We start from the raw sequence: 14,945 nt of genomic DNA, 5'->3' as shown, positions 1-14,945 counted from the left end.
TGTTGCCATTCCCTTGAATATCTCAAAGTGGAGGACCTTTACGTATTAGTTTATGGAATGAACTTATAGGACAGATTGGTTTTTCTCTAAAGATACAGTTTTGCAGAGACTTGGGAACTAAGTCATGGAGGCTTGATAGATTAAATTAGCATTTGAAATGTACCCAAATCCTATGAGATTTGTGAGTTGTTCCTGAATCGGCCCGGTTCTGTGAACCAGTAGCGGCAGTGTCAGGAGGCTCCGCCCACCCACCCAGGACACTTCTGTGCATGTGCAGAAGTGTTGCGTGTCCATGAACCGATAGCAATGGGCTTTAGAATACACTACTGCTACAGACCTAGTGAAATATAGTTATATGTTCTTTACCCATTGAGAAGTAGAGTTGTCACATTTTTCACTAATAATACCATACTTTCCAAGTAGTCCCTGAAAGCTCATGTCACATGCAAAGAACATTGTAGTAATCCATCTTACAACCTCCAGTAATTAAAATCAAATGGTTTTTGAAAAAAATAACAGCCTTCCCACGTTCAATTAAATTTATTTTATCACATCTATATTCACACAGGTCAATATCTCCATCTTAATCTGGAACTATATAGTTTAGTGTAAAATTACTTTTATCAGAATAACTATTATTTATTTATTTATCTATCAATCAATCAATCAATCAATCAAATCAATCAATCAAACAAGTATAGTATTATAGTACATATTAACATATACAAATGACAAAGTTTCTGAATGTGCATCCTGTTCGCCCCTTTTTAGCTTCATGTCAATTTGGGAGGGGGCACCTGCTTTAAACATTTTCATAAATCTTTATCTTTCTATGGGCTTAAGCCATATGTATCTCTTTGCTGCCTTGGTAACAGATCTTCCCAGTCTCTGTCAAAGCCATTCTGTATGGTCTTTATGTTATCATGCTTAATTCTACTGCTTTTTAAAATTTATCATTTATCAACAAACAATAAGAGAGAGGGAGAGGGAAGAAGGGAGGGAGAGAGAGCGGGGGAGAGAGATATCAATAATTAGCAGGTTGGCCCAGGGTCAAGGCTGAAGGTTCTGAAGGTTCCTTATGACTCCTGTATTATAGTTTTTGATCTTTCATACTCATGATTTGTCTATCCATCTTTCCCCGAAGGAATCCCAGCCCTCAAATTCCCCGCAGCTTAAAGCATGTTTAGGAGAGCATACGAATCTAAAAAAAAAATAAAAAAAAATCTGTTTACCCAATGAATTGCAATCTTAGCTAGCAATGTGACAGATATCTGATCAAAACTATTCTTATAAGTGTACAATTTGATGAGGCTATTTAGTGAGAGACATCTCCTCCCATGTTGGTATAATAAATGAAAAATATGTTTTAAATTGTTTTTCAGTGGGAGGATTTGTAAAGGGATGTTCCAAAGTAAAATGGAACTCCTTACCGGACTCTATAGTATCATCCCCTAACCCCCAACATTTTACCCTATCCACGGTTGACCTCTCCAGATTCCTAAGAGGTCAGTAAGGGGCGTACATAAGCGCACTAGAGTGCCTTCCGTCTCCTGTCCTATAGTCTCTCCTATATCTCGTATTTCTTCTCTACTATATCCTCTATAACCTTCATTGTGTATTATTGTGTATTGGATAAAATAAATAAAAAAAATAAAAATAGCTTGAAAGACAGAAACAGCAATTGCTAAGGAAAGAAGCAATTAACTACCCAGTGTACTTAGTATAAAGGAGATCTTGATTTGAAAGTCAGGGAAAATGATAGACAAACTTTGTCAAGAATAGCATTCTACTTTGACCAAACAAATATCAGTTATGATGCACATAGAAATTCTTATGATGACCATAAAGTTCACACAAGCTGCTCTTGCTTTACAAATTCAAAACTAGATAACTTATTTTTTTTGCTCTATCATTTGCAATAGAATAATGCATGATGAAGTGAGTGATACAGAAAATATACGAAAAAATCTTGCAATAGAAAGAATGATAGTAGAAGGCTGTGACATATTATTGGACACCAGCCAGACTTTTATACGACAAGGTAAGAACCAATGAATTTAACATGCATGTATTGATTATGCAGTTGTAGAATATGAAGGAAAAATGAAATTGAAAATAATAGAATTCATGTTGGCATCACTGGGAAGGATAAGATGCAAAATATATGTTTTTGACACCTGCACATCTATATATTTGTAATTTCTGGGCTGCTGTTGAGCCCCACCTCTGTGCTGTTTTTTTCCAGGAGACATGAAAAACAGCACTATAATAATAAAGCACCCATGGGAAAGTCACATACACAATAACCGGACTATCGTCTTCAGTGGACCAGAAATTCTCTCCAGCACCATGGAAAATAGTTCTGTCTGGCCGATAGATGTTGCAATCCCAAATGATGCCAACATTCGGGCAAAAGCACAGGAGAAACTTGAAGTGCTTGAAGCTTTATCAAATGGTGGAGCGATTGTGAGGAATGAAAATAGCTGTTTGTTGTTCCCATTTTTCATTTGTACTTCTAGAACAACTCACACAGATATAATTTGATTTCTTTTTAAATTAAAATTTATACTGGCAGATTTAAAAAAAAATCATAGTGTGAAATATCTGCTGATATGCTTCATTTCTGCCAATTGGAAGACCTCTCTATAGTCCTTATGGAAGCTTATCAAATGTTATGGAACATTATTTAGATAACAGGGGTGAAGTGCTATCATATATGCTAATTATTTACTTAATTCTACAAATTCTCCTTCCTATGGAACTCTAATACTGTTCCTATAAAGAAGTGATAGTAGAAATATAAAAATGGGTAGAATCCTTTAATAAATTACAAGGTAACTTTAAGCAGAGAATAGAACAGAAATACTAGAGGAATAAGTATCTGGCTAGCTGAAATCATGGAGAGGAGCAATCACCGTAACTTGCTTATTGCACATCCCTCTCGTGCTATAGAAAATGCTGAAGCAATGTATAGTTGCTTTGTGTTTGTACTTTATAGAATAAAAGGATGGCCACAATCTAATGGTTTGCTTTAAGAGACCCCAAGGCCATTTGCCTATCTCTAATGGAATGTTTTCTTTGAAAAACAGACTCCAACACTGGATATAATCTGTTGATTTAATGTCTCCACATTCCTAAGGAGTTCATTGTTTATGAGGTTGGCAGTAGAGATGGAGAAAATGTTTAAATTGCCCAACGGTAAATGCATTGCAGAACAAATCAAATAGGAAATTTTATAGATATATTTGATTGGATACTTTTTTTTTCAAAGAGAATTTCTACAGAAAGCTAACACAGTTTTTGCAATGTATATATAAAAATTCCAGATAATTGGAGTACAAAGCAATTCTCCAATCAGCAGTATAGAAAATAGATTTAGATTAATATGGTCTGCCAGGAATACAGGAAAGAAGGAAACTGAGTGACTGGAAGAATTTTAGACATCTGAATGTTTGATATTAAGGTGCTGGTGTTTTAAATAATCCTGTTTCCATCCATATAACTTCTAAATATTAGTATTAAGGTAATTTCTTCAATTCAGTGATTTCCTTGTAGTTTTTGTCCATGATTTGAAAATGAAGTATCTATGAAATAGAAAAATTTGAGTCATGGCACTAGTATAAATATAAAAATATTTTAGTATTAGGATTCATTCACCTATACTTAATATTTTTATGATGAGAACTTTCACCTATGAAGTATGGAAAAGGAATTTGTTCTACAAGATAAATAATATATTAAAAAATTAATTCTAAATTCTAACACAGTTTGCAGTTTTATCTTGTCATATTGTCAAGGTTTTCCTGTGGTACCTTGGCAGAGTTATTTAAAGTTTGCCAGTGATCTATATGAATTACTTTAAAAAGCTTTTAAGGTTTTTTTTTACAATTATCATATTTTATGCCTACTCAGTTTTGGATGACTGCATTCTTGAGAAATTTTTCTGGCAGTGTGGGATTCAATAAGTGTATTGATGACCTCTAGATCTTTTTTTGTGTGTGAAGGGATTATGCTTGAAATATTCAAAACTAAAAAGAAAACATTTTGTTGTATGTAGTTTATAAAAAAGCAAGTGAATTTTTAATGTACTATTTTTTAATGTTAAACCACTAATCATAGAACTATGTTAATATCTGAGTCTTAATGCTCTGTATTAATCATATTATATTTTAGTGTATTAATATGTGTTGACTGCCAGTTTACATTTGTGCCTATAAATGTACAAATATATGATTCATCATATAGACAGCCTGATCTTCAGACTGGATTTGGTATTTTTGTTTGCTTATTGCAGTGGCATCAAACTTGATTTCATTGACGGCCACGTCAGGGTTGTATTTGATCTTAGAGAACCAGTGGTGGGGCATGGCGTGGCTGGGGGTGGGGGTGGCTGGGGGTGGTGGGCATGGTTGGGATGAGCTCAAGATGCATTTTTCCCTTTTGCATTCAAAATAGCTATTCCAGACAAAGGGAGATTTACTTTTTGGTATAAATAGTCTCAATTCCATAATGTAGAGATTAAAGACATAATGTATTCCATAATGTAGAGATTAGAGTCCTCAGCTGCTATGGAGCTTGACTCTTGTACAATTTCTCCAGATGTCTCTAAAAACTGTCTGTCCAACAGTCTATACATCTTTATTACTACCACTGACACAACCCTAGAGGAGGACTTAATATTAGTAATAATTTACAAAATTGACATACCGCTCAATTCTCAATGACTCTGGGTGACTCACAACAATTAAAAAATTCCAATTAAATCAATTACAGATAAAAGATTAAGATAAAAGATGACAAACTCAGTGATATGAGGGGGCTCACTCTCTCTCATCGAAGACCTTGGTAAGGAGCCAGATGTTGTTGGCTCTTCTGAACAATAGCTATCCAGATCTTGGATGGTACCTAGTTCTAGTTGGCAGATGCTATTAAAGAGAAGGTGAAGAAGGTGCTGCCTCCTGCAGTACTCTGCTGACCAAAACATGCCACAGGGCACAGCACTTTGCCTCCTTCCTGTGGGATCGGCCTAGACATATCAAAGGAATCGTCTGCGGTACCTCTGGCAACTGACAATGGCCTGCGGGGGGCTCACACAGTTCCTCTGTGGCCCATTTTCGACATCCATGGTCTCCGGAAGCACTTTGCCAGCTGAAAACAGGCTGCAGGAGCACACATGAAGCCCTCCCGTGGCCCGTTCTCAACTGGCAGAGGCACTGGTCCTTTGATATTTCCAGGCCAACCTCATGGGTAAGATTTAAGCACCCGGCAGGCCAGATCTGACTCCAGGCCTTGAGTTTGATACCCCTGGCCTATTGGGTCTTTCCAGAGAATTGAAATATGGCAGATATGGATGTTTGATGGCATTACAGATATCATCGCAGGATGTAAACTGTTCCAAGTAAAGCTGCATTTTGCAATTGACTGATGGTGAGTTTGTCAGTGCTATGGTGTTTATGTGGTGCTCCGTTTGTTTTAGGATTGCACTGAAGGAACCTATTACTATTATTTCTACCTCTTTTTTTGCCATAGTCATTCTATTTCTATTTGCATATGTTTGTATTTTGTTTTTTCCCCTCCAGTTCTTCCTCTCCTATTCTGCTGTCTGCAGGTATTGCCACATCCAGCATCCAGATTTTTTTGGGTCTTTCTTATCGATACCTGCTAAGTCTGGGGTGTTATGTGGCTGGTACTTGTTTGTCTGAATTCTAAAATCCCAGAGCACTTTATTTTCTATTACTTTCTCTATTTTATGGTGCTGCCAGTTCTTTCTTGCAGGCAAATCTTGCAAATCTTTCAATGAACCATTGTTGCTGCTTTGTCATGCTGTTAATTGTGGTCAATCTGGGGAATCTTCTTGCAGCAGCTAACCAGGTGATCCACTGTTTCTTCAGCTTCTTTGTAAATACATCACTTGCTATCTGTTGCTGTCATCTCAATTTTGAGAAGAAATGCATTTGTTCTTAAATCTTGGTCTTGTGCATCCAGAATTAACTCCTTTGTCTCTTTATTCAACTTTCCTGCTCTTAGCCATTGCCAGGTCTTGTTATTATCTAATTTCCCTGCTATTTTTTTTAATGTACTGGCCATATAATGTTTTGTCTTCTCATGCTTCTTTTCTGTTCTTCATTTGGCCTTTCTTATAGACCAGTTTGGTTTTTCCCATACTCAGTAGGCCTTCTCGGTAGTGATGGGCGAACCCAACGGTGTTCAGTTTTGGCAAGTTTGGCCGAATTTTATGCAAAATTCGGCCAAACCCGAACTGAACCCGAACCCGAACGGGGAATCCCTCCCATGAAGAGATTCCGGGGGCGGAGCTTTGACATCACTGGCAGGTTGCTAAGGACGCCAAGGTGATCACTTCCTGGATTCCATGGAATCCAGGAAGTGATCACCTTGGCGTCCTTAGCAACCTGCCAGTGATGTCAAAGCTCCAAATGCCGAACACGACCCTGAACTTTGCCCGAAGTTTGGAAAAATTTCAGGTTCGTGTTCGGCATACCGAACACCGCAAAATTCGGTACGGACCCGAATTGTGCGGGTTCAGTTCTCCCATCACTACTTCTCGGTATACTAGATTCAGTGCATCTTTTTCACTATCTTTCAAATGTTCTTCCAATGTCATTTCTTTTTCTTCAACCATCTGATGTACTTGCCACATTCCATGCCCACCTGTTTTCCTTGGTAAGAAGAGTCTGTCCACATTGTTGCATAAATGAAGTACATGATTCATTGTCACTAGTTTTAATAAATTTCCAGGATTTTTATCAGAAAGTATCCTTATCAGAGCTATTTCTTCTCAATTTTGGATAACTGTGTTCGTGGAAAATATTTCTGATAGCATGGAATTAAATAAGCTTATTGATGATGTCTTTATGTTTTTTATATTTGTGAGGAGATTATGCTTGAAATATTTAAAGCTTAGAATGCTCTATTGTACATAGACTACAAAAAGGCAATTGCATTTTATTAATCACTAATCATGGGTAATCCTTATAGAGCTATGCTAATACATATTACTCTTAATGCTGTGTGTTAATTATAGTATATTAATATGTATTCGCTGCCTATTTACTTTTGTGCCTATGCATTTGTACACACTATATTATAATTATTGTTGTTGTAGTCCCAAATCAAAGCAGAACAGGAAGATTTCTTCATTAAAGGTTATGGACTGGAATCAATACATTCATCAAGTGCATGTTGGTAAATAGATTTTTTTGACTTCCTAGTCTGGGGCTGAGAGAGTGACTGACACAAAGTCACCCAGACACAACTAAGGGAAACTGGAATTTGGATCTTCCAACTGCTAATCCAGCACCTTGACTATTAAACTACACTTGTAATCTTTGATATTTTTCCTTTTCTTCTCATTCTCTCTCACACATAAACACAATAACTTGGAAAGTATCAAAATATGTTTATTTGGAATCACATTTCATTAAGAATCTCATTTAAATGGGGTTCATGAAAAAGATTTTGTGGGATATGTTCCTCTGAATTTTACTGTTACACTGAATCTTCTTTAAACAATTAGTTTGTTTCTATTGTATAGAAAGAACATATTTTTACATTACGGGGTTGCTGTCCACATTAAAACACTTTCAAAATTGGCTTCATATGAATGTACCGTATTTCTCAGAATCCAGCATCTTTAAATAAATGCCGTAAATATGTCTATTGTCTTGGCTGAGTTTGATTTATTTGTCTGAAAATATGAAATTCAATAAACTATAGTATAGCAAAATTGCATTTAATGTATTATATTATTCACATTTACTCATATTTTTAAAATTATATGTTGTTATAAAAAAATCACCAATATTTTATTTTCATAGCCACTTTAAAAAATATTCGTAATTCAAGTTTTTGTTTGCTTTCTATATTTAAAAGGCTATATCTCAGTGCTACATACTTTAAAAAATGCTATTTCCAATTCTAAGTAAACCTAATTAACTTGGATGAAAGGGCTACAAACTTCAGTGGAATTTACATTACAATGAATATTTACGTTAAGTATGTAATTGAACTTTATCTCAGGTATATTTTAATAGTGTTTTTATTTAATCTCACATAAGGATTATGTCTTTGCATCTATTTAATATTTTAGAGATAGGTTTGCATTAACATAAACTAAGTTTTTTATTCTTGGTTTGTTGAGCATACAATAATAGCCTTGTTTATCTGTTAGAATAATCCATGAATGGGTGTATCTCTAAACACAAGCAAATCACATTTTGAAGACCCTTGATTCAGGATGTGAACACAGTGGCATTCTGGATATGGTCCTGGATTGGGAGTGTTGTGTCCAGAGGCCTGTGTTTTAATCTTCAGTTAATTCTGAAGTTTAATGTACAATTAACAATGCCTGGAATAAATCTGTCTTGGTACCTGTTCTGTGCACAGCCCTATGAGCAAACCCCCCCCCCCGACTCAAAAATCCCTTATTTTATGATAAAATAAAACTCTTTATTCAGAAAAGCACATATAACGAAAATCAGATTTTAAACAGCAAGGGAAAAGTAGTTATTTTTCTCTTCAGAGCTACACATAAACAATGTCCGGGAAAGGCACCAAACTCGGCCTTACTTAGATAACAAGTCCATTTATCATTTAAACATATTAATTTGTTCACCAAAGACCCAGGCAACAAGCATCCAGCAGAGAATGTCTTTTATTGAGGCAGAAATCATGATTTTAAAGCCTTGTTTAATAACACCCCCCCATACCCAATAACACCCCCCCATACCCAATTTCCAAAAATCCTTTGCCTTTATACTTCCTGGAAGTGACATCACACTCCAAAGAGACTAAGGCTGTACACTAATACCTTTTACTATGCAACTCCTCTCGCCTTCTCAGCAATCTCCTATAGCGAGGGTCTATCTACTGACTTTCCACTCTAATGTCTTCCTCATCCTCTGACTGGGACCATTCCCTCATTGTCACATTAGCCCCCTCTAGTGATTCCTCAGGTTCACTCAGGTCACTTTCTCCCTCAGTCTCACTCTCTGTATCAGCTAGCAACCTGCCTGGTCCAGGGTATCCAGAGGCAGCTGGCTCATCCTCCTCAGAATCTGACATGACCTGAGGTGGACAAGGAGCACTCACAACAGTACGTAACCAAGTTGCCCTTTTTATAACATTGTGACAATAAATTGGGATTGATTTATATATTTCTTTAGCCATCCATCCTCTTTACTAAGTTTGTTTCCTATTTAAATATAAGACTTTGTATCAGTTTACAAAATAAATCTAGCAATACAAATTATAAATTATAAAACCAGAATGCAACTATTTCCAGGCAGTAGAATATGTAGCAGAAACCAATAAACTCTGAAAAAATGCAGTGTAATACAGAATTAAGAAAACGACTAATAAGTGTGCATCCAATTACATGTACAGTCTTATACCCTAACCTTACAATATATAAATATAAATATTGTAAATAAATATAAATATTGAAGAATTAAATCCAGACCACACTGGAAGACTTCTATTCACAAATCCATACTTTTTCTTCTTCTGTTCTGCTTTTGCTTCTATTGCATCTTAAACTTGTGACTTAAAAACCTTTTAGAAATGTATACAAATATGTATTAATGAGTCATGGTGTTTGCACTCTTTTAATATGCTTCTCTCAAAATACATTGGCATTACAATTTTCAGAATACTCAGCCACTATTAGTTGGTTGAGGATGCTTAGAGGAAGGTGTATTATGTTTTTGGTCCTTCCATTGTTTGGTAAATGAGCTTTATATATTATAAGAAAAAATTGTCCTCAGCAAAGGACAAGGTGAGTTTTGTTACTGGACGTTAGGTTTCATGTTATGGTTATGTATAATGAATATATTACAATCTTGTATGTTATTATATTTGATAACTTTGATTTCACGATTGCAGCCAAATGTTTTATGGAAATAAGATTTAGATCAGGGCTGTTAAATTTGCGTCCCACGGCCTGGATGCGTCATGCACTGGCCACGCCCATGCCCAGTTTAGCAAAGAAAAAAAAGGTCCTGAAATGTCATGTGATGCCACTGTGTTGACATGAATTTGGCAGCCTTGATTTAGATGGTTATCTACATTTGTTATTTAGTTAGCTATAGATATATGACACCAAATTTATTGTAAAAAATAAAAAATAAGAATTATTTATGTGCATTATATGTCTACAGAGTATTATTTGCTTTTCTACTTACCAGGAACTCTTATTCAAGTCCCATCAGTTGAGAGAGGAAAACTTAGTAAAGTTCGCCTGGGATCATTGTCTTTGAAAAAAGAAGGAGAAAGGCAATGTTTTCTATTTACAAAGCACTTTTTAATTTGTACAAGGAGCTCTGGAGGAAAGTTGCATCTACTTAAGGTACATACTTTTGTAACAAAAACTATGACTAGTATAGTGAATACATATAGCAAAATATATAACTATTCTGATTAATTGCGGTAAAGTAATATAAATCTTTGCAAAAGGAAGACTACACTATTGCCTGCCAGGCAATGAGAGCTTCCAGTTATAACATTAACATGTTTAAGGGAACTTTCTGTGTTTATATATGATGGTTTGTTTTATCTGTATAATTCTAAGACCAAAATTCATTTGTTTTTAATTGTTTTTAAAATAAATATTATAAACTGAATGTATGGTTCAGAAAATAATTTAAAATAACTAAAGAATCAGATGGATTTTCATGCTTTTCCATGTCTCTGCCTTACTAAGCTAAATATCCTCCAGTAGAACCATTGAAAATTACCGATGGTTCTGCTGGAGGATATTTATCTTAGGAAATTACCATCTGACACTGAAATTCTGCTTGTTCCCTCAATTATTTTCTCTGATTACCTTTCTGCTTTTAATATTACATTTTGTATTTTCATTATTTGTGATGAATTGAGCACATGGAGAAGCAGTGGAAGAGAGAGTTGGCAGCACAGAGCTTTCCAAGGAAGGAGGCAGAATATTCCATCAGAGAGAAGCTTTCATTAAGAGACTACCATAGATCCTCTCAGGATATTTTTTTTTCAAGTAGAAAGTGATAGATTTTATACCTTGACAAGTTCTATCCATTGGGTGTAGGCAAATAAAGAATTGAACTCCATTGGATATTTCTGCATCAGGACTGGGCCTGACATTATGGTTTTGACAAGTTTCCCCCCCAATTATTTTATGGAACATTTAAATATAATACAGAATCTCTAGTATATAATATTCTATAATACACTATTTTTATATTACAGAATATTTCTGGAATTACAGTAGTAATATATTCAGATATTAAAAATAGATATGTTGCAATTTCCTATTTAAATATATTGCTTACTTCAACAAAATATTGCTTCTGCTGTATCGAAATACTGTACTGCAGTTGAGTGCTTTATGTTACCAATTCTATCAGTAAAATTATTTTCAGTTGAACTGGGATAACATAGAATTGTCATTAGTGGGACGAAATGGGTGATAGGAATGATGAGAAAAAACTAATAGTAATAGACTTAGACTTGGTAAATACTTTGACAATGTTGAGGGAATTATTTGTTTAGCAGAGTAATAGCATACGGGAAAAAAAATGTTCTTGTGTCTAGTTGTCTTGATGTGCAGTGCTCTGTACTGTTGTGTCCAGAGGACAGTTAGGCCCTGTACCCGCCCCATATTCCTTGGGCGGGAAAATACTACAAGGTGATTGGTTGGCTGAGCCTGACAGCGAGGGGTATATATAGCTGCCAGGCACAGCCATGTTGTTGTCTTGTTTTGTTCCTTAACCGTTACCTTCTGCTCTGTTAATAAAAGAACCGTTACTTACCCTAAGTCTGCAGTCCAGGATGTGAAGGGTCAGTAAATCACAGCCCTTTTTTTGACTCGTGCAGTATACAGGTCCTCAATGGAAGGCAGGTTGGCAGTAATTGTTTTTTCTACAGTTCTGATTATCCTCTAAAGTCTGTGTCAGTCTTGTTGGGTTGCAGAACCAAACCAGACAGTTATAGAGGTGCAGATGACAGACTCATTGATTCCTCTATAGAACTGTATCAGCAGCTCCTTGGGCAGTTTGAGCTTCCTAGTTGTCAGGTGTTGAGACTGACCTGAAGTTATATAATTTCATATACTTTTAAACTGTAGATGTGATGAAATAGATTTCTGAAAAAAATGCAATTTATGTTTCTAGGCAGGAGGCGTCCTTTCATTAATAGAATGCACATTGTTTGAGGAAACTGAGATGAATGATGATGAATGTAAGTTCAATCAACTTGTTTTATGGAATTGAATTTTCTTTTAAAAAATAGCATACATTTTTTTGCTTAATGAAATATTAGTATAGAGACAGATAGTATTACTAATACAAAATTTAATTTAAGAAATAAAAGATGTATGTATATACATTATTATACCAGATTAGAAACCGAGAGACCGTGAATTCTAGCCATGCCATAAGCATAAAGCCAGCCAGGTGACTGGAGGGTCGCTGCTTCTCAATCATAGGCAGCCGGGAAATGGCAATCCATCTCCAATATCATGCCAATAAATCTGTCTCTACTTGTCTAGCTATATATAAGGGGATGGAGAGGACCTTGTGGTTATAGAATAGCAGTACAATAGCAATAGCAATAGCACTTGGGCTTATATAGCACCCCATAGTGCTTTACAGCACTCTCTGGAATCTTTACAATGTAAGCATATTGCAACCAACAATCTGGGTTTTCATTATACCGACCTTGGAAGGATGAGAGGTTGAACCCTCTAAGGATTGAACTCCAGGCTGTGTGCAGAGTTAGCCTACAATACTGCATTGAAACTACTGTGGCACCAGGACAGGCAGTAATACTGTGATAGAGAAGGCACACTTTTAAGGACCTGTTACATGACTTTACTTTATGGAAGGAATCTCAAACACCTTACCAGATCTTACATTTTAAAAACAATTAATTAGGAAAGGAATATTCTGCACTTTAATTTTAATTTTAAAAAGGTTTAGAAATAATAATTATGGCTTAAAAATTACTACTCAGTTTGCTTTCTCTACTATTAGCACAGATTAGGGTCTGAATTAGGTGTATTGTCAATTAAAAGTCCATGCTATATTGTCATAATAGAGTCAGATATATATATGCCTCAAGTGAATAGGTCTTAACTGGAAAACATAATATAATTGTTCATTTGCTTAATTAGAAATTTTGTGAGCCAAAAATATTTTACATTTGCATGAGTCTGCAATGTTTAAAAATATCTTTGGTGAAAGATACTAAATTTGTATTTTAAATTTTGGCGACATCTATGCATCACTATGTAAAGTACTTGTCTCAGCCCTGTGATGTAATCCATACTATGCATTTCAACTGTAACTATTCAGTTATGTTTCTCTTTCAATCATTAAGCAAAAGGTTCTGGGCAAGTATTTGGGCACCTTGATTTCAAGATTGTGGTAGATCCTGCAGGTGCACCTCCATTTACGGTGGTCCTTTTAGCTCCTTCGCGGCAAGAAAAAGCAGCATGGACCAGTGACATTAGTCAGGTAAGCTGTTTGGAGGGGAGGAGGGGAATACTGCATAATTAGCACATTACTATTATCTCTTTATAACATTTATGAATTATTAACAGAATATTGCTTTGAATACAGTGTATTCTGGCATGCTGACATAGCAGGTAAAAGTGAAGGTTCCTCCTGTCAAGTCATGTCTAACTATAGGACATTGATGACGAACCTATGGCATGGGTGTCACAGGTGGCACGCGGAGTCATATCTGATGGCCTAGTTCAGCTCCAACGTGGATGTGTGTGCCGGCCAGCTGATTTTTGGCTCACATAGAAGCTCTGGGAGGGAGTTTTTTGTTTCCGGGGAGCCTCCGGGGGGATGGGGGATGGCATTTTTACCCTTCCCCAGCTCCAGTGAGGCATTTGGAGCCTGGGGAGTGCAAAACATGAGCCTACTGAGCCCACCAGAAGTGGGAAACAGGCTGTTTCCAGCCTCCAGAGGGCCTCCGGGGGCCAGGGGAAGCTGTTTTTGTCCTCCCCAGGCATTGAATTATGAGTGTGGGCACTTGTGCACGCACTATAGCGCATGCACACACTCTTTCGGCACCAGACGGGGAAAAGATTTGCCATCAGGTTCTAGGGGGTGTGCTCATCTCTGTTTCCTAGCCAAAGGAGCCAGCATTGTCCAATTCTGTGGTCATGTGGCCAGCATAACTATATATTGAAGCACATAGAACACTGTTAACTTTCCAGCAAAGTGATACCTATTTCTCAATTTGCATTGCATGATTTGAACTGCTAGGTTGGCAGCATTTGGGAGATGAATGGGGGTTCATCCTGCGGTATTTGGATCTCAAACTGCCAAACCTCCAGTCAATAAGCTGCGTGTCTTAGTCCGCTAGCTACTGCAACCCTATTATGCCCCGATGCCCACACCATACCTTGTGCTTAGAGTGCGAAAACTCTAATTTAAACAGTTATTCATCTGTGAAGCCAAGTGATTATGGGCCTGCTACTGTTTCCCAGCTGAGAATTTTAAGATTTTTTTTTTAAAGCATTATACAAGAGGAATGTGACATAAAATGAGATTTTTATTAAGCCTTTTTTCACCCATTTTTGCAAAAAATGGGCCACATAGAGGGTTTGGGAAGCCTGTAGAGTGCTCCTGGGGACTGGAGGAAGGCAAAAACACCCCAGCTTTTTCAAAAAACGGCCCATTTTATGTCTGTTTTTGCAAAAAATGGGGCATGCAGAGGATTTGGAAAACTGCTCTTGGGGGCTGGGGAAGGCAAAAACACCATTTTTGCAAACAGTGGCTCATTTTCACCCATTTTCCTGCAAAAACAGGGATATTTTTGCCTTCCCCTGGCCCCTAGGAGCACTCTGCAGGCCTCCCAAACCTTCTGCGCATCCCATTTTTGCAAAAAATGGACCCATTTTCTCAAAAATGGGATATGAGTAATGAGCTTTGGAAAGCCAAAAA

The 14,945-nt window shown here is 36.6% G+C and overlaps 2 protein-coding genes across 3 annotated transcripts in view; both read left to right on the top strand.

Annotated features, from left to right (window-relative positions):
* The window catches only part of FAM151B (family with sequence similarity 151 member B), a 786,337-nt gene that overhangs the window by 243,667 nt on the left and 527,725 nt on the right, over window positions 1–14,945 (top strand). The window lies entirely within an intron of this gene.
* The window catches only part of RASGRF2 (Ras protein specific guanine nucleotide releasing factor 2), a 111,374-nt gene that overhangs the window by 47,535 nt on the left and 48,894 nt on the right, over window positions 1–14,945 (top strand). For both annotated transcript variants that reach the window (XM_070743085.1, XM_070743087.1), the window contains exons 9-12: window positions 1,923–2,041; window positions 10,203–10,363; window positions 12,159–12,225; window positions 13,366–13,502. In XM_070743085.1, the coding sequence (XP_070599186.1) occupies window positions 1,923–2,041; window positions 10,203–10,363; window positions 12,159–12,225; window positions 13,366–13,502 (484 nt within the window). The remainder of the gene's footprint in view (window positions 1–1,922; window positions 2,042–10,202; window positions 10,364–12,158; window positions 12,226–13,365; window positions 13,503–14,945) is intronic.

The sequence above is a fragment of the Erythrolamprus reginae genome, chromosome 2, assembly GCF_031021105.1.
Source record: "Erythrolamprus reginae isolate rEryReg1 chromosome 2, rEryReg1.hap1, whole genome shotgun sequence".
NCBI lineage: Eukaryota > Metazoa > Chordata > Lepidosauria > Squamata > Dipsadidae > Erythrolamprus > Erythrolamprus reginae.
The sequence above is the reverse complement of the archived record's forward strand: the minus strand, read 5'-3'. Positions and strand labels throughout refer to the sequence as shown.